Raw genomic sequence first — 23,883 nt, forward strand, 5'->3', positions numbered from 1 at the left:
GAGAGAGGGGAGGGAAGGAGTGAGTTTCTCCAAACTAAATATATTAGCTGAAAAAATAAATCTCTATCAAAATTACTTTGCTGGCAAAATGTTTAAACTTTTAAGAAAGACAACATATTTTTGAACCCTAAGAATACTGTTTGGTTTTAAAGCTTGTTTCCAGAAAAATACCTAAAACTTTGCTCGAAGGAATACATTCCCCTACACCTTTATTGGCCTTCCCAGACAGCGGTAGGCTTTGTAGGGACTCAATCCTTGGTGTCTTGTCAGCATGCTCTCCCAAAGGTGTGAGTGTGTAGGAGGGGGTGCTTTACACATGATTCTTTCAGTTTAGCCCTAGGTGCGGGCTAAATGTAGACAAAGCCTTTCTGGCTGCTTGTCTTATGCTTACTTGGGGGGCAATAAAGGTCCTGTCCCAGAAGAGGGCTGCTCTGTTGGTTCAGCACTTCCCGTAAGTTGTTACGGGGCATGGGAAAGATGGTTCTACCTGGAACCTCAGTAGATCCCAATGTAGGTCATAACTTCATAGGCAAAGCTCAGGAGTCAGATCTATCTTTTTCAGCTTTATCATCGCTTAAGCCTCATATATTACTCTTGAGCTTCAGAATTAAGTGTACTGCAGAAACTTTCTCTAGTTAGAGTTGCTTAAGTCTGGTGCCAGATACCCAAGCTGAAAATTTAGATCAAATCCTGACTTGACTCAGGCTTAGCTCTGATTTTAATTTAACAAAAGTTAAAGATTTGCGGGGCTTTGCAGAGATTTGAAGAGAGTAAAACTCTCTGCCAGTGTCCATGTGAACAGATCTTTAGCAGAAAGAAATTAAAACACTTTTTGAAGAAGAGTAAACCAACCTGGGAAGATTTATTCACACATAAAGCAGGAGCAAATCTGTAACCTACTCCTGTTATTCACAAATTATCTGGTACCACCACATGACCATTACAAGGACTCAACCCCAGGAGTGTCTGTCAGGCACCACTATTAGTCGTTTGTGTCTTCTCTTTGTGAATCAGAAATGCTCGCTGCATCTAATATATTAAACATGATTTAGAAGCTGCTTTTCCAGCATGTTATCTGCACTAAAATTAGTATTATAGCCATAAATAAATAGCCGGTTCTAAATGACTGTAGAAAATGTTATCTCAAAGCGTCTTAAAACATTCCCAGAATACAGATGGATAGCAGGCCAGAATAGAGTGTGCTTCACAAAAGCAGGGAAGGAGAGAAACTTGACCCAAGGCCCTACGGCACTGGGTCATCTCTCCTCCTCTCACAGAGCCACATGAAGTTTCTCATATTCATGGAGAGCAAGCCTGACCTCCAGGGTGGAAGTCTTATGTTGGAGAGAGCTTTCAGGAACTCACAGGGCTGAGGGGATCCTTATGCAATTTGGACACATTCTTCAAATGAATTCCAGGACCAGGACACACAAGAGACTCTTACCCTACTAACAAACAGCTTCCACAGAGAACAAGATTACCAGTTACATAAAACCAGCTGGAACTGGTGGGGAGAAACTAGTTTGCTGGTTGCAAATATGCATGTGTTGTAATCTAATTTAATGAAGAAGTTGCTGACCGTGGGCCATCTCCAGAAAGATGACTGTAGCCTCTACCATGATAGATTTAACCAGAAACAGTCTTTGCAGAAGTGGACATCAAATGTAATGTCAGAAAATCTTTCATCTTCCTGTCTGTGACAGCAAGCAGTGAGGTAGGAAAAAAAAAGCAGCAAACTCCACAGGTGTGGGCGACAGCTAGTGCTGACATAGCTATAACGTCGTCAGGAGTTAAGTTAAAAAGTCCTTCTGATTATCATATGATTTCCCCCATTGCCCACAAACCACTTCCTTTTCTACCCATGAATTCTTCCCCATCTTCACAGTAGACAAAAGGCTGGTGCCTCTGTTTCAAGCAAGCATGAAATCGGCTGCTGTAACTTTCTGTGTCCTCTGCTTTCAGTTTGAAGCCCTGTATGGTAAGTAGCATTTTGGATTATTCTCCTTGCAGTAGATGTCTCTATGGAATATAACTCACCCAATGATGGGAGACAGTAAATGAGGCATGATAGCAAGAGGTTGGAGGAATAGAGATATCTAAGGGCAACAGCTGCAAAAAGACCATGCTCAACTTTAATATCACTAGAGTTGGTGGAAGAGAATTCCTGCCAGCACAGGGCATTTGCTCTGAAACGAAAAAGTACAAGTTTTCATTGTTTATATTCTTTAGCTTGTCTGCTTAGTGCTACCCTCCATCTCTTTAGACTGTAGTGCTCCAGCCAGCTTCCCTTGCTGGCCATAAGATCTTGTAGCAGCATGATGGTGAACGGGTTAATAACGAGAAGCAGAGTTATTGATATTAAACCTGCCCTCATTTGGGCAGGGAATTTTTATAATATGAAAAACATATATGGCATGGAAAAGTGCATGAGATCATTTTGGTGCAGGCTTGACATGCAGACTGACTTAAAAGGAAGCGTAGCACTCCTAACGCTGTGTTTGAGAAGGCACGCGGTGACAGCGCTGATTTCATTCCAGCCATAAACATGGATGTAGCATTTTACAAGATTCAGTGTTTTATCACAGCTACACAAAGTAAAATACCAGAGCTCACCGTTATCTGTAGCCTCTCTGAAACTCACATAATACTGGGCAAGGATGGAAATACAGATGAACTCTGATTAAGAAGTCTTTTTTTTTTCATACTGTCCAAGGATTTGGTATGATGTGTCATATAAGTAAGATTTGAGATTTAGTGCACGCAGTTACTAAGCACCATCTAAACACATTCCTTTGAGGGTTATGCCAAGGGCTGTTGAATACGTTTGCAGTTCTAGTGATGCAGGATAGGTTCCAAGTCACCCTATAGAATTTAAGTACCTCTGAGGTTTCATACAGAATTTAAGCTTTCATTTAAATAAAAACCAGTTTCCAGCTCTTTAGGCAATGCGGATATCCTTCTGAAGGTTAACTAGTACAGCGATAGTATACTATCTGTTTTCAAGCTATAACAGATAGGTTGAAAAGATGGTTGAAATCACAGGGAAGGAAGACTGTTATCAGTATCTCTAAAGGGACATGAGCTGCTTTTTGTCCTTGAAAAGTTTTTCTTAAATCTAGAACAAAGGTTGGACTTCTAGGACAAAGGTTGGACTCAATGATCGTGAAGGTCTCTTCCAACAAAAACTGTTCTATGATTCTATGGTTCTATAACAAAAAATCCTATCAATTTTGTTAAATATTTCTCAGCTAGTCAATTTAGCAGGTATACTTGACCAGAATGCTTTTACATGTGTCTGGAGCTATCTAATAGGCTGCAATAGTAAGGGTGCAAATAATTGTTCTATCTGATGTCGGCATTTCTCCCTTCTTTCTCCCTTCCTTCAAATATGGAGGATAGGATTTGGGCAGGGGACTGGAGAGAGGAGATGGCAGGAGAAAGAGACTGCCTGTAACAATAAAGGGTATCTCTCAGGTTTTTTACCTTACAGTGCTTTCAGCATAAAAAGTACTAATTATTATAATTCTTGCTAAAAAGAAAAGGGCTGTAAGAGATCAGCTTAGTGTAAGACACATGATACTCTCATTTAGAGAACAAGCTAGCACTCCAGAGAGTCCCACCAAGCACTGCAACAGATTTTTGGGAGTAAAAGCAGAATAACTTCTGAGATTTTGGGTTTTTTTGACTTAGTGATGAGCAAGCTGTACTCATGATCTATGCATAGTTTTTTTCAATGTAAATAGGTCACAGACAGTGATATATGTGTGTATATGTGTATCATGATTTGAAAACCCAATTGTGATAAAGAAATTGTTTGTAAGAGCATGGAGCCTTTCTGCTGCCTGTAGGGAAACACCCACACTGGGATTTTGGAGTACAGAACTGTAGGTTTCCATAGCACTTGAGGCCCTTGCTATGAAATATTGCACATGAGCTTTTGCACGCCAATATTTGCAAAGCTTTGTCACTGTTCACCCACAGATCTCCTGTTGTCAATACAGGACACAGAAGGGTGTCTGAAATATTATCAACAATGGCTGCTGTATTCATGGTGTATTTTGTAAGAGTTTCTGTATTTCACAACATACGTTATACCATAAAAAAAATCAGATTATAGATGGCTTCTTAGAGTAATTCTGGCTATTACTTGCTTTGCCCAGAAGCATTGCCTTCCTCTCTTAATCATTGATTCTTGAAAGATAGGAAAATGTTAGTTTTAGCTGTATGACTAATGACACTGAATTGACCATGTCATCTTTCAGAGTGCCTTGAAAGGTCAAAGCTATAGCAACTTAAAAGACTGTGTGCGATTTCATTATGCATTTAGTATTAGCAAAACAAATGTGTTTGTTTTAAAGGCAGAGTCTGCTCTCTCCTTGCTCACCTTCAGAGGCAAACACACCCAAGCGAATATGTACTTGTTCTTTTCATCAGCTAATTAGTTTTCTGAGAGCTGGGGCAGCAAGAAAACCAAGCAAGAGTATTGTATTCTCCTATCCTAAACCCCATGTTTTAAAATTAATTGAAAGTGGTTTTTAAACTTCTGTTAGGACCAAAATACGTAATGGATTGGTGATGTTTGCAAATAGCATCGGGTCTGCCAAAGGGCAAACAGAAAGCTCAAAACTGCAATCCCATTAAAACAAAACTAGCCCACCTTCCATTGGCCTCAGCGTCCAAGCACTACCACAGAAATTCCCAAGCCTCTGCCAAAGTGCTTTCTCACTGCAGTAAAGATGAAATCGAGACAGAAATGTACACGACTGTAAATACACACATATATAGAATGTACACACACAATTATAGTTTAACATAGCAAGATGTTACTTTCATATACATTCATCTCTTGGATTCACATCTGAACCACAGTATTGGTCTTGACACTTTGCTTCACGTGAGGTGAGCCAGGAACAACTCTATGCAACTCCTCAGTGTGACACTGCTATGAAACAAATGAAAGAATTTTTTACTCTTGTCTCAGAACCTTTATACACAATTGAATTAAATCAACTCTTTTATGAAAAATGGCAAAAAGGTTGATTATCTAAGCATTTTTATTACTGAACCACTGAGATTCTTCTGTTCATTTCAACAATACTGTGATGTAGTCTTTTATTTGCATATTTTTGAGGTAGTATTAGGGAGGTTTAGTGCTTGAATCTCTCAATATTATTGGACATTTAAACTGCAATTTCCTATTTCCCATCCCACTAAAAGTACATTTATTCTGACTGTAAATCTTGGCAAATGACATCCCAAACGTGTCTGGCCATTAACCACAGAGTGTTACAGGTCCATAGGTTTACCCTAGGAATGAACTAGTACAAATGGGCACAGGAGAACAGCAATCAGGCACAGGGAGTGGGGAATAAGCCACCTTTTAGTATGCAGTGAGAGCATTCACATTAGGAGCTGATGCAGAATAGCTAGTGAGTTGGAAATTCATATCGGATCTCACCCATTGTGGTCATCTGTGTAGATAATTTTGTGTTTTAATCTCAGGCACTGTTAATTTCATTTTTAAATGTGCTCCCTTTCTACTATGCTAAGCACACTCTTCTATACGGTCATGTGTTTCAGAGGAATACTAATTACACCCCATTTACCAAAATGCTTGTTCAGAGAAATAGTCTTTCTTGAAAATAGGCAGTTAAGGCTTCTGGGCCTGAGAGGATACAAAACAATCTTTCAGCTTACCTTACAAGGTCACATGAACTACGTGCTCAATGACCTTTCTCTGCCTTTTTCCATTAAAAACAAGGATTAAAACCATGATCTCTGACAAACGTCTTAAACCACCCGGTATGAAAGGGCAATTTCATTAGCTAACAGCAAAATGGAACTGTTCTCAGCGACAAAGAGAGAAATTAAATTCAGAGCTGTTGCTTTAGCACTCAGAGTAGGGAAGGCCCACACTTCTCTGGGGCATTGAGGAATTATGGCATCACTTGGCTCTGCAGCTGCCCCGACAGAGTCAGCATCTGCCTCTCCTCTCAGATGACCAGTGACAAATGAAGAGGTCTCACCTACATGTGGATGCTTCTCAAAAGTATCAGGTCAGCTTACATATTCACCATGCTCCCTAGCTTCTGCTGTATCAATACACTTGTTTTTTTCTTCCCTTCCCTAAATAACGTGTCTGCTCTTGGGCCTAATTTTAAAGGTATATGTTACCAAACTACAGGCCATCAAACTACAGAGCATTTAAGAAGACCTTTATTTCAAATGGGGTTCTCATAGTAGCTGTTTTCTTTCACCATGCAACATGCAAGTCATCAAGAGCTGTTTCTTTATTTGACCTTTGCTTTCAGCTTTTCAGACTATATAACATTATAAGGGCTTGCACTTTCTGTATCTGTGCCTTCAGCGTATCTAGAGCTCTATTTCACTGTGGATTGGTGAGCTGTGTGTTTTATCTGTCCTATCTTTACACCAGTGGTACGAGATGCCAAATACTTTGTCTGTTATCGCACACTTAAGTAATAGTCCTGAGAGAAGTACAAATATTAGAAGTGTTGCTGAATTTGATAAGGGTGCTGACTGTGCACAGTAAACCAGGAAGAATGCCATAACTAGGAAGAGGGTAAATCAATCAAAAGAGGGTAACAGTTTCTATTGCTTTTCAACTGAACATTCCAGAAGCCCATTAGCTCATGTGTCACACTAAAAATATTTTAACTGAGTATGTTTCATTGCAATGTCCTTGCCAATGGTAATAATTGGGGAGCAAGAATTCAAAGAAGGAAAAGGCATGGACACTAAAAGATTGCCTCCATCCAGAAAGAGTTGGGAGCATATAAAGGTACCCAAATGAAAATAATCTTCTTTTCCTGGGCATATGCAAGTGGGATGTCAAAGATAGCAGGTGCTTTGGGAAAAAGATTATGCTGGTTAATCAGTGCAATACTTGGCACAGCTGGCGACCTACTCTGTGTGGATCTAGACTACTATGTAGCAGCAAAAAGAATAGAATGATGCATCAAAGTCTTTAAGTATTTGCCTGTATTTCCTTAGTATTATAAAATCCTGATGTGTGTTTCAATTTAAGCAGCCTCTGAAGAATATACTGAGGCTACCAGAAAACAGGAAAAGCAGACACAGTTTTTTCTACTTGTCTGTGTACCTGTTTGTACCTTTAATTTTAGGGCACTGCAAAAATGAAAATTCCAGATGGAACACTATCAGGCTGTACTGTGCTGCCAGTACTGACATACAAACCATTTCAAAGCCGTACATGTTACCAATGCAGCCAGGAAATTCCACTCTTGGTGTTGCCATAGTGTGTGGTGATGGAAGCTGTGGCTTAAAAACCAAATCCAGAACAATTATTAAAAATGTGCCTGTCTCCTGTAATGGAGGCTCCCTATGCACAATGGACTGAATACAGTTTCATAATCATGAAGATAAAAAGTTGCTATTGAAAAATGAACAAAACTGTATGCATTTCTTGAATATTTTCTCACTGTATGTATTGGAGCATCTTCCAGATATTCATTCTGGATGGGCCGTAAGATGTTTCGATGCAGTCTTGAGCAGTGGGGGAAACAGAATGAACATAGACTGAAATGAGCACTTTGGTCTGGAAACAAAGTGTAGTGCTGGCTCACTGCAGACTCTGGATTCAGGAGAAATCAAAAATATGCTCTTTTATGTGGGGGCAGATTTCCACAGGATTTTTTTGGAAATTTTACTTTCATCTTAGCTTCTATTTAGGAAGTACATCTATTACTTTGCAGAGGTGTTTTAAGCATTTGAAAATGCTATACGTATGATCAGTATTAATTCTTGCTCCATGCATTTTCTTTCTACTTTGAGTTTTATGTTTTGTGCTTGTATCACATCATATGATTTTATAGTGTAGCATAGTCAGGATCAGATAGGCTAATAGCATGAATTAGAAAATAACTTCCGCATCTTAACATTACATGGCTCAGCCTCTGTTCCTGCATCTCTTTTCTTGAATTTTAAAAAGGAAACAATTTTGTATTTTTCAGGAGTTGAGAGCTGCTCGTCAAGACCATGCAAAAATATCGGTAAGACACACTCACATAATTTGGTTTATAGTTTAAAGTGCTTTAGAGATCAGAAAATACTGCCCTTGAAGAAAAAAATTCATTGTTTTACAGCACACTTTAATACATTTTTGTCTGACGGAATTTCCCATGCTATGGTCACTGACTTTACAAAGTCAAACTGTGAGGGAGCAGGAGGTCCTCAGTCAGTTTACTTTCTTTTCCAAGAAATTTGCAAAATGAGAGTTGCATGACATCTGAGACCTTTTCAGTTTTTGGGAAGGTGAAATGTGATTTTTGGATTGCATGTGGGTGCAGGCACACAGTGACATTTGTCCTCTACTCCTCTCCTTATGTTAGTGATAAAGGTGCTATAGCCATCTAAGTAATCTAATTAAACTTTGTCATGTCTCAAACCACTATCTACTCTAGAAAGGAAACATAGGTCTTGTGGTTAAGGCACTTATATAGGAGTTTTGGGTTCACATCCCATTTTAATTTTTCAACTACATCATCAAACTGGCTGGGTGGCTGAGCCTGAAGAGTGGTGGTGAATGGAGTTAAATCCATTTGGCAGCTGGTCACAGTCACAAGTGGTGTATCGCAGGGCTTAGTATTGGGGCCAGTTCTGTTTGTTGATATCTTTATCAGTGATCTGGATGAGGGGGTCGAGTGCACCCTCAGTAAGTTTGCAGATGACATCAAGTTGAATGGGAGTGTTAATCTGCTTCAGAGTAGGAAGGCTCTGCAGAGGGATCTGGACAGGCTGGATCGATAGGCTGAGGCCAATTGCATGAAGTGCCGGGTCCTGCACTTGGGTCACAACAACTCCATGCAGCACCACAGGCTTGAGGAAGAGTGGCTGGAAAGCTGCCTGGTGGAAAATGACCTGGGGTTGGTGGTTGACAGCTGGCTAAACATGAGCCAGCAGTGTGCCCAGGTGGCCAAGGCGGCCAACAGCATCCTGGCTTGTATCAGAAATAGTGTGGCCAGCAGGACCAGGGAAGTGATTGTCCCCCTGTACTCAGCACTGGTGAGGTCACACCTCAAATACTGTGTTCAGTTTTGGGCCACTCACTACAAGAAAGACATTGAGGTCCTGGAGCATGCCCAGAGAAGGGCAACGAAGCTGGTGAAGGGTCTGGAGAACAGGTCTTATGAGGAGCGGCTGAGGGATCTGGGATTGTTTAGCCTGGAGAAGAGGAGGCTGAGGGGAGACCTTATCGCTCTCTACAACTACCTGAAAGGTGAGGTGGGTGTTGGTCTCTTTTCCCAAATAACAAGCGATAGGACAAGAGGAAATGGCCTCAAGTTGCACCAGGGGAGGTTTAGATTGGACATTAGGAAAAATTTCTTCACCGAAAGGGTTGTCAAGCATGGAACAAGCTGCTTGGGGCAGTGGTTGAGTCACCATCCCTGGAGGTATTTAAAAGATGTGTAGATGTGGGGACATGGTTTAGTGGTGGACTTGGCAGTGCTAGGTTTAATGGTTGGACTCAATGATCTTAAGGGCCTTTTCCAACCTAAACTGTTCTATGATTCTATGATCATTAGGATGCAGCTTATGAACCATAAAACAGATAATTATTATAATCTTTGTCCCACCTTGTGGGACACATGTCCCCACATCTACACATCTTTTAAATACCTCCAGGGATGGTGACTCAACCACTGCCCCAAGCAGCTTGTTCCATGCTTGACAACCCTTTCGGTGAAGAAATTTTTCCTAATGTCCAATCTAAACCTCCCCTGGTGCAACTTGAGGCCATTTCCTCTTGTCCTATCGCTTGTTATTTGGGAAAAGAGACCAACACCCACCTCACCTTTCAGGTAGTTGTAGAGAGCGATAAGGTCTCCCCTCAGCCTCCTCTTCTCCAGGCTAAACAATCCCAGATATCTGTGAATGGGACAATCAGTCTGAGGCAGGGATTATATGTTCCTATAGTGTATGGTCCAAGGGAGCCTTTAAACATTATCAAGTAACTTGCTGATCCAATGCTGACAGTGACCTCTCCAGCCTTACAGCAGATAACAGGCCAGATCTTATCATTTATTTTCTCAGTAATGTCTGACATGAGTAGAATGATGCACTGGTATCTCATCATACAGGGTGCTTTCCACAGCCAGACTATTCTGAGTACTGACATGCCTTAAGTTTCAATCACATGGTTCACTTGCTTTGTTTAAATGAGTTTCTTAACGTTTTCGGGATTCTTTTCATTGCTGTGTGAGTGACTATACTTATTGTTTCCATGTCTTCAGATCAGCATCATGTCTCTGACCCCCAGGCGATGGTGGAATTTGAAAATGGAAACTTCAAATTCACATTCCCTAACCCCAAAAATGTGAGCGAGTTCAGCATGACCCTCTTCAAAGGGCATGAAAAGAAGGAGATCTGTGCACTCCATTTGAGTGAGGAGAACGTTATCCCTAAGAGTAATGTCACCTACTGTCAGACAGAGCATTCAAACAGCAGCACCACTTTCATTCTTAAAAATCTGGAAAGAAAGCATATTGACATTTATACCTACTGCCTGGAGATGTTCTTACCCCCTCCTTACATAGATTGCCGGCTGAAAGAAACCTATTTGTACATCCAAGGTAAGTTTACTTCTCTCTCCCCTCACCTCAGATTACTGATAAGCAGACATTGGCCATAGCTATGCTGCGGTGAAAAATGTGACTTGAGTTTGCACAGATATTTCCAAGACAGCTTAAAACTACTTAGCAGGGGTTTAGTAACAGTGGAGCTATGTTGGCAGACTGCTCAGCATGGCCTCTCCATATTTATTCATTTTCTTGGACAGGTTTTGCAGGCCATGCTGAGCTCTGCGTATTGTTGGTGGTACCCAAGCTAGCTAGACTACATCTTCTGGAGTACTGCAGTCCCACCTTTGCCTGCAGCAGAAATTTTCAATTGTCCATTTTCCAAGCTGCTGTGTGTAAATGTTAAGATTATTTCTAGCCAGGGAAAAAAATGCCTTCTGAAAGCTATCTTCATGTGCATAAGATAAAAAGCAAAAATCATCTGTCAAATATCTATGCTAGTAGTGGTATGTGGAACTCTCTGGTGCCACACTGATGTGAAGAAGATGGTGTTCACCTCTCTGAAGCAGGCCTTCAGCTTTAGAGCCTTCTTAGAGCAGAACAGATCCACAACTGCTAAGAATTTTTGGGCTTTTACTGAGAATGGCTTGGACTAACTTCAGAAGACTCACTGCACAGGCTTTAATTTTGAATTGCCTTTCACTCAGTGGCTCTTTGGCATATTAAGCTGAAAGAGTTAATAGTGGTTTTCCTCACACAACTTCTTGGTTCTCCATATAGTTCAGTTGAAACATGGTACTGTTTGTTGTCCTTCCATGCTATCTTTTCCTATCTCTCAACACTAGAACTAAACAAAGATAGAAGCTGAAATTCTAAGGCTACAATTATGTGGTTGTGTCAAATTATCTCTCAGCCCTCTCTGAACTTAAAACAGCTTCTCAGAATCAAGCTGTGACATCCCTTTTTGTCTGCAGTGTTTCCCAAAGCTGTCCATTTCCATTTGTACGGATAGACAGATGCTCATAGCTATTACCAAATGTTTCATGCCCTATCATGTTTTCTCCCAGATCTGGGCAAGGGTAATCTTGTGTCCCTCAGCTTGCCTTCCTATCCAAACATGACTGCCAAAGTCCACCATTCTTTTGACCAGGCTGCCTTTAAATCACCTGTGGTACTCACTGAGTGTAAGCTTAAGCCTTGCTCGGATCTGAAATACCATCATGCTCTCAAGCCTGAATTGGTTTCTTTTCAGTTTACACTTTTCAGCCCTGTGTACCAACAGTTTCACCTTTCCTGGAAAAACTGCAATATGCTGCTTTCTGATGAATACACTTTTCTAAGGTGGCTTTTCACCTCAGGAAAATCCTTCTTCAGAGCTTCCTTTTGCTATTTTATTAATATGAAGAGAAGAGGGGAAGGAATTTGAAAAGTTATCTCCAGGAGCAGGGGGAAATGGAAATGATAATATTTATATATTATATATATTATATGTATATATAAAAAATATATATCATATATGTGTGATATATATGATATATATCATATATATAATATAATAACAAATAACCACTTTTCTGCCTCCGCGTCTCCAGATAAGGAAGACTGCATTTCACTGGGACTCATGTCATGGATAATTGTTGGGCTGATCATGTTTGCTATGATTTCCTGTGTCTGCTGTGTCATAGCCTGTTGCTTAAGAAACAAGGTGAGCAAGTCTATGAGATTCTGCAGAACCCTCTTTCCAAAGGTCATGGATGGGGAACTTGATTTACTGAGATTTAGAGGGTAGAACAGGCACATACTCAGCACATGGTGTGTTTTTTGACAAAGAGACTGAGTTGTTAATTTACCACTGAAATTCAGTCATTGAAGACAGCAGCTGAGATTTAATTTTTCTAAGGCAGAATTGTTTATTGATTTAAAAGCTGGGAATGAAAGGAAAGAGGTGAAATGCTGCACAGGTCAGCAAAATTGCTTTGATAAGCAATTCACCTGATTGTTTTCTTCAAGATGAAACAAATCATCAGTGGAACAATTCCAGCTCTGTTCTGGAGCAAAACTACTTAAACAAAGAACCAGTTGGCTCAGGAAAGAAAGGAGACCAGGGATATTAGTTATTCTTTTGGACAATGTGTGGTTTTCATTTTTCAGTTTGTCTTATTCGAAGTTTTATACGTGACTGCCTGTCTATTTCATTTTTTTACTGACTTTAGTATTCCCACTGAAAACAGTTAAGAGTAACTGCCCTACTTAAAGAACAAAGTCAGGAGTGGCAGAGGTTAGTGACCACAAATCAAATTCATGGCATTTTCTCTCTGTTGGCAGAATCAGCAGTGTGAATCCAACTCCCATGAGTACAACAGTGAATACATGCCCATGGCAGCAGTGAATGCAGCTAAAAAACCAAGAATCTGAGGTTGTATTAAGCCTATTTGTACTTCTACCTCTGCTTGTATCTGTTGCAAGGCTTCCTCTGGGAGGGAAAGGGTTGCTTGCTGTGTCTCCCATTGATTACACACGGGTGGGCGGGATTGCTACAACAGCTTGTTAAGGGAGTTCATGCTGCCGTGTAGCAGGAACAGGAAATGAAAAGCAAAATCTCTGGAAACCTTTTGAATGGTGGGCTGGTTCCTAGAAATGCAACTGCTTCACATCAGTGCAAAGCAGTGATCTTATGCATGAGGAAGAGACCTGAAACTGTTCCGTTAAGATTCTTCAGATGATGCGTGGTGCCCAAAATATCTCTGGGGAAGTGATTTGCTAGATTTACTGAGTGTTACTGGCTAAGAGCAAGTAATCTGTATAGAATGAGGAACTTCCTAATTATTTAATCCCTTGCATAGCAGTCAGAAGCAGTTTTGGATACAGAACAGAAGCAGAATTGGGACTTTTCCAGGTATATGGGGGTTGCATGTAACTAATTTGCCATTCCTATTCCAGATATAAGTTGCTTGTGCACAGAAATTCTGGCAGCAGAGGTTTCCAGCTACTTGAACCTGGACATTGGGAAATCAGCATTTCCTCACCTTTCCCAGCTTCCCTGCGCTCTCATGATGGTCTTGTGCTCAGTCATGAGACATCCACTTTAGTACTGTTCTGAGCTGTGTTTTGCTCTAGCCTTGTGTGTTAACTGGCACACTGACTTGTACAGGAAGTGCTAACAATGTGTTAAAGATGTCAGTGTTTAGCTGAAGAAAGTGTAGTGAGTTTGCTTGAGAGTAGATTCCGGTAGTGCTGCTACAGAGGGAACTTTTATTTTCTGTGGTCTTCTTTATGATAAACTTTCCACTGGGGACAAAAGAAAAAAGACTACCTCCAGTGCTAATCCCTGTGGCACAGCCACAAAGCACTGTCAATGTATTGCACATGCCCTTTTGTTAGGGCTAGTTTAGCCTCATGCTATTAATTCATCCTCACATTCACTGTTCACTGTCAAACTTCTTAGCACCACACTAGGAGAGTGTGGTATGCAAACATGCTCTCCTGCATCAAGCTGTGGGACAGCAGGGGAGCAAAACCTAAGAAAGCACAGCAGAGACTTAACTGTGACACAGTACCTCAGGTATGCACATCTGCATTTTTGTATTTGTGCTATCAATGCATCTTTGTCGTTCACAACTTGGGGCTCCTCTTACTGAATTCTGAATTCTCTTACTAACAGAGGAATATACTACAAGACAAATATATTGTGTGATTGCAATTGTTCTTTAACTGGTTCAAACCTGCAGGATCAGTCCCTGAACTAGGAGGCACAATCTCTGCTATGCACATGTCTTGCAGCACAAATACAACACAGTCCATTAAGGCCAGTGTATTCATGGGCTCTGCATTGCAATTATCTTCCTCTTGTGGTTTGACATGAAACTTTTACCACTTCCCCAGTAAGTTCAGGGGTTACTTGACCTGCCTCAAATTGCTCAGAGCCTTCAGCATGAATGAAATGATCAATCCTTCATGCTCCTTGTGAAATCCATCAAAACTCTGACTGTAAAATGACCAACTGGGAATCCAGCCTGGATATATTGCCAGACATCATTTGGCTGCTGGAAGCAGAGCAGTGCATTGATTCTGAATCTCTCTGTAATTCATCGAAAAACAAATACCGGTCAGAGAACCTATTGTGAAAGATACATAGCCTGCTTGTCTGGCAAACAGAAGGCTAGTTTCAAATTTGGTAGGGCAAACAGGGACTGTCAGACATGAAAATGTCATAAACTGGTATGTCAAGAACAAGTTTTTCCTCAGCAAACACCTAAATACATAGAAATATTGCAGGGAGAAGATGCAAATTGTTAACTGTGACTTTAAGCAAAGGGGAAATGAGTAAAGCATCAAATGAAGTGGGGACTGACGACTTCACAGTGGGTACCCTGCTTAGATAACCAGCTCCTAAGCAGAGATGTAGAGGGGCACCCTGGAGCATTGGGTGACATCCTCTCCTGTTCTGCCACATAATCTTTGCCGAATTACTTAACCCACCCTGCAGACAAAACTCTCCTCTGTACATCCACAAATATGCTGATTTCACCATTTTAAAAATGTTGGTGAAATTGTTGCCTTTGAAAATTATTGCCTTTGACAATTATTGCCTTGGAAAATCGTTGGTCAAAATAGCTAACCTCTACTGCCTATGAGAAATGCTGGATGCAAGATCCTGTGTAACAGTGGAGAGTCCTATCCCCTGGAACCTTTCACCGGACTGAGAAGGAAAATCAAGGGATAAAGAGTTTCTGAAAGAAGGAAAAATTTGAGGCTTGCCTTGAGGTGCTGCTGGATAAAGGACAAATGATGGAAGTCTGAACAAGGTGGTTCAAAATACATACATTCTACTCTGGAGAGAAAAATGGTTTATACTCATTGTAACAAAGCTTTTGGAAGTCTCAGGTTCCATCACTGCTTTCTTTTTGGAAAAAGAGATTTTTATTCTAATAAAATTTTTTTTTTTATGCCTCATGTGTCCATAAGAAAGTTTATTCATGCATGCATGTTGTGTGAAAGTAATAAGCTCTACAAAACCCACAGTGCAATGGGGAGAGAGTGCAAGGCAATTTATCCCTGTATAGCACCTTAGTGGGAAACAGGAAAAGGACTAAGGAAAAAAAATTATAAAAAAAAAACAAACCAAAAATTTGGATATGTTTCTAAGTGGTGAGGTAATGATACTGTTTGGATCTGTTTATTTCCTTTTATTTCCATGAGGAAGTCTTTTTTCGTACTGTCCCCTTTATTCTTCCTTTCTTTTAATCCCTTCTGCAGTATACAGATAATGGTCAGGATTATTTTGGGACATTTTTCAGTTTCTTTCTGCCATTCTTCAATACCTCCAAATCAAGAGGAGCTGGAAGAAGATAAAGGATGGCAGAATGAGAAAAAAAAACCTATGAAAAAAGTAAAATGAGCTGAATCTATAGACTGTGTGACAAGAAAGGATTAAAATAAAAGAAAACAAAAAGGAGTCAGCAGGAATAAACAAAAAGCCTGATATTCTAACAGGTCAGCATTTCAAAAAGTAAAAACTCTCTTTGGAAAGTCCAATTTTTGGGAAAAGACTATTTTAGCAGGAAAAAAAATGAAATAAGAATTTTTCAGCCAACTCTTCTGCAAAATCCACTTTCAAGACAAGCAGAAACATGAGTAACATCCAAATAACATCCAGGAAATCAGAGGTTTGAGGGTAAAATAAACTATTAAGACACAATCTCAACCTATGTTTTCTCTGTTTGCTACATAATAGTTTAGGATTGTAACAGAAATTTTACAATTGTACGACAGTCCATAAGGGGGTTTCTACAACTTGTTCCTCTCTATCTTTGTCTTCTATTGCTTTATGGGTATATGACTGAAAAAGCACTTTGGCTAGGGCTTTTCCAGGAGTTGAATCACTAACAACAGTGGTTGTGTAAAACCAGTGTCTGTCATACAACATGTAACATAAGATTCAGTATCAGTAAGACGCTTTCATCCTTTCTGATTTATCATTGCTATAAGTCACCCGACATGTATTTACACTCAGTAATGCCCTTTAGATCTTCCCCTGCCCATATGGAGTGTATGAAGTCAATAGGTCGGTAAACCAAATAGATTTGTACAGCAAGGAACTACTCATTGTCTCCTTGAAGGTTAAGACCTGAAATAAAAATTTACAACTTGAGCAAACTTAATCTTGCTAAACAGATAGTATGATCTAATAGGAACAGGTGAAAGATGCTAAGGTTCACAACTATGGCTACTTCAAAATTTAAGGAAGGTTAAATGACAAGAATATAAAAATTTGAACACCTGCATATCTTGAGATGGTTTGAAATTCAAACCTCGATATGTATTTTGCAAGCTTGTCTTCCCAGCCTGAATTATGCTCTTGGAGTTTAATGACTAGATTCAAGATTGCAATTTTGTACCTAATATATATAACTGAGAATGAAATGACAGTATGGAACATGGTGGGCCATTTTCCTTAGTAGAGGTATTTTGTTAACTTCAGAGTTAATTCTGTCATACTTCTTGCAGACTTTTACGAAGTTTTCTTAAGGCTAGTGAAAAGAGGCTCTTGAACTAGAGTAAAACAAACAAATTAATCAAAATGAGGATCTGTACTGAAGATATCATACATTGTTATTCAAAAAGTGTCTTACAATGTGGAGAATCCCTTGTGCATGTGAATCTGTAAGTTGCCATGCAGAAACACAGCAATAATAAAAATAGAAAAAATACAGGTAATTGAAATTATTTAGTTAAAAATAAATCCAATTGGCTAGTGGGGAATTCTGCCCATACAAGGTTTACTGGGTAGCTGGATCGAAGTCTTTGCCATTCGTTTGACTTTAACTGCAGTGAGACACTCCCTATACCCAAGTCCCTTGAGTTGTCCACTCCATCATTGCTATAGCAGTCTACCCACTGTCATTAAAAAAGTCCCATTTCCTTGAGAGATGAAATTTTGAGTATTGTATTTATATTCTATGATTATGAGTTCAATTTGGTGGGGGAGGGGGTTGGTTGGAGAAGGGGGAGAAACAGGAAGGATTAAAGAGCTTCTCTGGCAAAATGAACTGGACAGGTACAAACTGGAGATATGAAGAAGAGGTCAGGGGGTGAACTTCATCTAGATGAGTATGCCTGAGCTATTTAATTCCTCCTGGGAGTCATAAGATCTTGTATGGCTTGAGATCAATTTTTAAAAAGAGATAAATCAGCTCTGATTATCAACCAGAAAGATTTAGCTGTTGCACTCATCAAGCATAATCATTTTTAAAAACTGCAAACATTAACAACTTTGAAATACTGAACATCTTCCACATATTAAATCCTGCATCGGTCCTCCCGGTTTTTAGTACACTGTTGGCAAATCCATCACTAATGATATTTTATCCTCTGTCCCAATGCATTGCAGGAGCAAGTTTCACTGCAGCTTACATAGTCTGTTGCCATGTCTCAGAATTGAGGGCAGGATTTGATGTCTGGATTGTGCAAACACTTGCAAGGGGGTATTCCTTTCCCCCTGCCAAGAAGGAAGGCTCATCTGGTGACCTAGGCTTATTCAAAAAAAATGTCTGAAACACCAAGAAAAGTGGAAATGATGTTAGCACCAGCTGATGAGAGCAGGAGGGAGCATATTGCCTTCCAAAGGTGGCAGTTTAACTGGACATAATCTATGGAATGTGGGAACTCTGCATAGGCCTTTCAGGCTACTGAGGCCAAATTTTGGAGGAGGAAGCTCAAAACTGAGATTCTCGGACTTTTTGCTGGCTACTTTTCTCCACAAAATGTAAGGTGCCTGTGTTTGTCTATTCAGTCAAATAATTTTCCCTTTGTAAGACAAATATATGACAGGAATTGCTCATTAAGGCTCTTTTAGGCCTGAGTGAAACAGGGAACATTGTAGTAAGCACCCAGCTGAGTGCCAGTAGAAGTGCCTATGTTGATCCTTCTATCTGTGGATCCTCCTGTTAATCAGGCTGGTATGAGGCTACCACGCAACTGGGCAGGTATGTGACGATGAGACAAAGGGACAACAGAGTCTCACGAGGATCAGACCTGGAATCAGAGCTTAGTGCTGCTGCTCCCATGAAACTGAGATATACCTAAGTAGCTCTTACTAGCTATTACATCCTTGAAAGCCAGAACAATGCTTGTATTTCCATCCCTTTTCCTCACTGTGTCCCTGCTGTTCAGCCACAACCACAGCTCCATGGAAATCTACCTGATTCCATGTCCTGGCTCCTCTTAAGGCCTGTGCTTCAGAGGCCCAGCCAGGACTCCCCTGCAGCATGGGATGTTCCCTGGGGCATCAGGCTGTCAGTAGAAGGACTTTACAGTACCTCACCTAGGCAGAAAGCGGAAGCTCATGGCAGAAGCCTCTGGTTAGTTATACGGCGGTCATGAAGCAGAAATTAAAGAGATTGCCATGGTCGTGTTAGAGGGATCCATGGGTTCCAGGAGTGTAAGAAAGATAAACTAAACTAAAAGATTTAGGATTTGGGGAGTTGTAATACCTTATGACCATGACACAGTCCCTGTTTGCAATAAAAGATTGCAAACATTGCCTGTGGAGACAGGTAGCTTCCAGAAAAATACCTGGCATCCACCAAGTTGTTTGACAAAACCTTAGCCAGGCAGTAATTTCTGTGGACTACAATAGACTGAACTAAGCAAATCTTAAGGCATACCGCAGAGTAAAAAGTATCTTTGCTTCCAAAAAGCCATGTTTTTTTACTCAAGGGGCTGACTAAAATATGCAGCCAGTAAATAAAGATCTCTTTCAAGCACAATATATTTATTCAACAGAACACTCCCTGGCCTGGGGCTTCATCCCTGTATAAAGTCTGATGGAGACACTGCCCTCCTGAACACTGTATGTTAATTGTTACCCGTGGCTTTTCCTTCTGTGAAGTTATCAGCCCCTGACAGGGCTGTGCTGCCAGCCAGAGAGGCAGCCTCTGTGTCCCCCAGCAGTCTGGCCTGGCCAAGGGGCCATATCAAGGGAGCAAAAGAGCTGCTGATGAGCAAGCACCTCTTCTCCTGTAGTTGAAGAGTTGCCTTTTCTGCATTTCCTTGTTTCTTTTTCACGCAGCTACCGCAAAAAGGTACAAAGCATTTCCTACCACAACATCTGTCTCAACGGCTTCAAAAGCTGAAGAAAACTTCATCTCCATCAGGAATCCAACCCAGATGAAACAAGCTCTGTCTTTCCTGCTGTGTTGGTAACCTTTACATTTAAAGATTAAAGAAAAGAAGTGTGCTCTTTACTGGAAAACATAGATGTATGAAAGAAAACGGCCACCCGTGTTGATTAGTTGCTTGTGATTCATAATTTCCACTGAAAATCTGAGTAAAAGATGGTGAAAACATATGTTTTATTTGGTGAGAAAGAGGCTTCTGTATGTTTTAAGAAAACTCCTGTCACTAAGTGCAGTTATTAAAACACAAGTCTCCAAGTGACTCCAAATGCCTTCAGCACACAGACTGCATCTCTCCTTCTGTAATTACAACTAGCAGAAGCATCTTTCAGAGACCTGAACTGCTTTCCAGTAATGGTGACCCATTTCCCTTTCCATTGAAAAAAACAGTGTTCAGTTAGTAGACACCAATAAAAAACCAACAGCTGTGAAGAAAACTATGCAGAGAAATGTTGCTACAGCTAAGCTAGTGGAATAAAACATATGCAGTGGATTTTTTTAAATGTAGACATTCAGTAAGATCCCTTTGATGGCTGACTAGAGCATCACACCACGTGACCATGGAATAAATTCTGAGTCATTTTTAAGCTAACATTCTCTGCTTTCTGTGACGCTGGCATATGCAGACAAAGAATGTAAGTCTAGAGCAAGAGCAACAAGGATCTTTTTTTCAGGCATTTAAGTGCTACTGAGCAATCCACAAAAGACCTACCTGGGTCTGCGGCACCTTGTGGTGTCCGGAGATCTTGCCCTAAGAACCTATTAGCAGAAAAGTGTGATTCCTTTGCCTGCATAGCGTAGCTTGCTGAAGCCACAATCCAGCAGCAGAATTCACAAGTGTTGTCACAGGATGAATGGATTTAAGGTGAGAAAGGGATTTTTTTTTCAGTGGTTAGGACATGTACCTAGAACATGGCTCATTCTCCAGTAAGCTATTGGTGTCCTATGTGATCTGAGATCTACCAAAGTGTTGAGAAACTGAAACACTCAGCCTTCTCCAAACCAATGTATAGCTGTTTCGCTTGGGCAGTGAATGCCACAGCTGACTGAAGTACTGTGGTGGCATATCCCCAGGGTCTGGGGCCAGCACTTGACCAGGGGATTCACTACAGCAGGTCACAGAGCTGTAGAAGAGATGGAGCACATCGCTGCAGCCTAATGGTTGCACCCTCACAGTACCATCCCAAGGACTGCTAACGAACTTCACGTGAAAAATTCAGGGATAAAGTACCAAAAGCCACAGGCTGCTGACACAATTGCAAATCACCTTAATTAGGCATTTTGCAGCTGGATGCTGGCTAGTCTCTGTGCCTGCAGACAGATGGTGACTTGTATCTGCTAAGGGCAAGGGAACACCTATGAGAGTTTAGAATTTTGGGAGGTTTTTTGCAACCACTTTATACATCGATGTCTGGTATCTCACACATCACCAGTGTTTCCTGCGTCACAGAATAATACTGCTGTAAGGAAAGTATCAAGCATGTTTAGAGCTATCCCCAGTTACTGCCCCTCAAACATACAGGCAAAATTAAAGCTGGCAGTGAGGTTTTAGTGCAATGAGGGAAACAGGAAAGAGACACTGGAGTTCAGAGGGTCTGGCTAGCAGAAGGAGCTTTTGAGGCTTCAGGCATGTGTAGGAGGAAGAAGGGGAGTCTTACTCTCTGCCCCTTCTCCTCTTTCTACTACCTTACTCCTTTGGGTTACAGAATTCCCCCCTGAGACCCTGTGATACAGCTGACTAACTTCCTCCTCTGCTGGAGCCTCTGTTCATGGTGTGTCTCCTGCAGTTTTGGAGAGAAGGAAGAGGAGAAAAGTCTTTGCGTGTAGCTCTGTTCATACAGGAAGCAGGGTGGAAGAGATGAGACCTGCTCTGCAAGCCAGATGAGGGCTATCCTCTGTCTGCACTTTAGGGAAGATTTGCTCAATGCCTGTCTACTGAACTGAGTCCCTTGGAGGGAGGAAGGGAAAAACAAATGATAAGAGGCTAAATGGATTGAGATAGTTCGAACTTGTTCCTTTGGAGAACTTGTATTCTAGTAATGCTTTGTTAAGCCACTTTATTTCACAATGTAAACTATGTGGACAAACTTTAATGAAACTCTGAATTATGCAGAAGTTAAATGAACTGGACTTTCTTAACCAAGGCTGAGATTCAGGTCACATTTGCTCAAAATACAGCTGATATGTAAATACTTCTGCCACATCTGGTTACTTTTGATTTGACATCAAAATAATGCAAATTTCACAGTCCTTTCATGATGTGCTTACATTGTAGTCAAACATTTCATGAAGCTCTGTGGTTTTCATTAAGTTTGCTTAAAGATTTGAGCCAAATTCAATCCCTTTATTTGTGGAGGCAACTTATGCAAAATGAACTCAAATAAAACCAAGAGTCAAGCTGTTTTTCTCCAGTTCCTAGGTGGTCACTGCTAACAGCTCTGCAGGCCAGTTCCAGCACTGCTACAGTACAACTCTCACTGAAGTCTCTCTCCTACTGTCCTCAGATATCCCTGGGAGCTTGCCTTCCAGGCAGCTCTCTGGGGTCCTGTGTAAGGGCTGGTCAATCAGGACTAGCTTTCTTCTCAAACTTCTCTGGCTTTTCAAGTTTTGTCAGGGACACAGATTTCTCAGGCTACCAGCAGGAGACTTCAACTGACTGTTGTGAACTTTGTAGAATTCCCAGAGGGCTGAAAGTGGAAGAAAATAGTCTCCGATGCCAGCCCCTTTCCCAACACAGACTTCTAACACATCATTTCCTCTGCTACATCAGAAGGGGCTGAAAAACAATGCAAAGAGCATAAAAAGCAGCTGGTCTCTGATTCTGTACCCACAGATCTTGAAAGTCTCTTCCAAACTGTTCTATAATTCTATGATCTGGGCCTACAGCACAGTTTCGCTGACACCTGCACCCATTGATAACTCTAGGAGAGTCCACTGAACATATACAGGGCAACGCTTGGGATCTTTACACAGTGCTGCAATACATGTCACAGATAATGATGCTTGTAAATAACAGTAAATAAAAATAACAGCAATGGTAGTTCGTATGCGGAGAATCAAGCTCTTATCTGGAAGTCCAGCTGGTGAAGCCAGCCAGAAAAGTATTTCTCAGTGTACCACTGCTCTGCAGGGCTACCAGCAAGAAGAAATAAATGAAATATTCTCATAATGAAGCTATGTATATACAACCCTAAATGCCCAGAGTAAGCAGATCTGTTAGAAGACAGTACTCTGTCCCTGCCTGTATTCAGAGCAAGTATACACTGCTACTAGCAGTCTGCCTTCTGAACAAACCCAGATAGCTTCTCATGACAGCCTGGGATCAAAATCAGCGACTTCAGCAAGACTCAGCTTTGGGGAAGCAACAAGGTCAGAATCTTTTATCAAGATTGACTGTATTTTGAGAATATTAATTTCAATATTACCAAGATAAAATTAGTAATATTGAAATGAACGATGAAGCACACAGCTTCCAGGAACTGAAAAACTACAAACTAAATCTTTTTTTGAAAGTTGTATTTTATCTAAGCCCATTGAGACTTTGATGATCGAATAACTTAGTGTATCAAATATGCAGAAGTGTTTCTGAGGAGCAGAGAATTGATGCTTACTTTCTTATACTCTTGTCATGTCAAATAAATACATATATATATATTCACTTTTTTCCCTAAAGAACAATTGAAAGAGCTAAATGATATTTCTCACAAATCATTTTGATCTCTCTACTGTTCTGTTTCATTCTTCCCCTCTTTCTCCTTCATACTTGTCTTCTACCTTTAAATCGGAGGTTGCTCAGTTCAGTGAGTAAGCTTTATGCCATGTAGATGCAGCAAGGCCCTGACCCCTCCTTTCAGGCCTTCTAGTACACACAGTGTAAATAGAACGAAATAATAAAAGCCTTCCCCATCTCTACACATCTTCTGAACTCCACCTGCTTCCAGCTCACTCAGCTATAACTGGGCAATGCTCACTTGGCTGGGAGGCAGCAGCCATGGAGGTGTCACATCAGCTGCTGCCTCTGTGTGTACTGCGAAGCCACAGTGAGTGTGTCCTCATTATGCGTGCGCTGATAGGGCACCAACATCCAGCTTTGATCTTGACCTTCACCTTTTGACTACAAACAAATGTGTGTCAAAACCTGTTTACCA

General features: G+C 40.8%; 1 protein-coding gene across 1 annotated transcript; it reads left to right on the forward strand.

Annotated features, from left to right (window-relative positions):
- Positions 1-1,905: 1,905 nt before the first annotated feature.
- On the forward strand, positions 1,906-19,647 carry ICOS (inducible T cell costimulator). The gene is made up of 6 exons (XM_086466048.1): positions 1,906-1,978; positions 7,995-8,033; positions 10,275-10,613; positions 12,152-12,264; positions 12,885-12,975; positions 19,630-19,647. Exons 1-5 carry the CDS (start codon positions 1,921-1,923, stop codon positions 12,972-12,974), a joined length of 639 nt encoding a protein of 212 aa, XP_086322174.1. The 5' UTR covers positions 1,906-1,920; the 3' UTR covers position 12,975; positions 19,630-19,647.
- Positions 19,648-23,883: the final 4,236 nt, after the last annotated feature.

This window comes from Leptosomus discolor, chromosome 5, assembly GCF_034619465.1.
Source record: "Leptosomus discolor isolate bLepDis1 chromosome 5, bLepDis1.hap2, whole genome shotgun sequence".
Taxonomy (NCBI): Eukaryota; Metazoa; Chordata; class Aves; order Leptosomiformes; family Leptosomidae; genus Leptosomus; species Leptosomus discolor.

What these genes read in the sequence shown, in the direction of transcription:
- ICOS (XM_086466048.1), top strand. Translation starts at nt 1,921, where the DNA reads ATGAAATCGGCTGCTGTAACTTTCTGTGTCCTCTGCTTTCAGTTTGAA. An exon ending in TCAGTTTGAAGCCCTGTATG is followed by an intron (nt 1,979 to 7,994) that starts GTAAGTAGCATT and finishes TGTATTTTTCAG; the next exon opens with GAGTTGAGAGCTGCTCGTCA. An exon ending in AACCTATTTGTACATCCAAG is followed by an intron (nt 10,614 to 12,151) that starts GTAAGTTTACTT and finishes CCGCGTCTCCAG; the next exon opens with ATAAGGAAGACTGCATTTCA.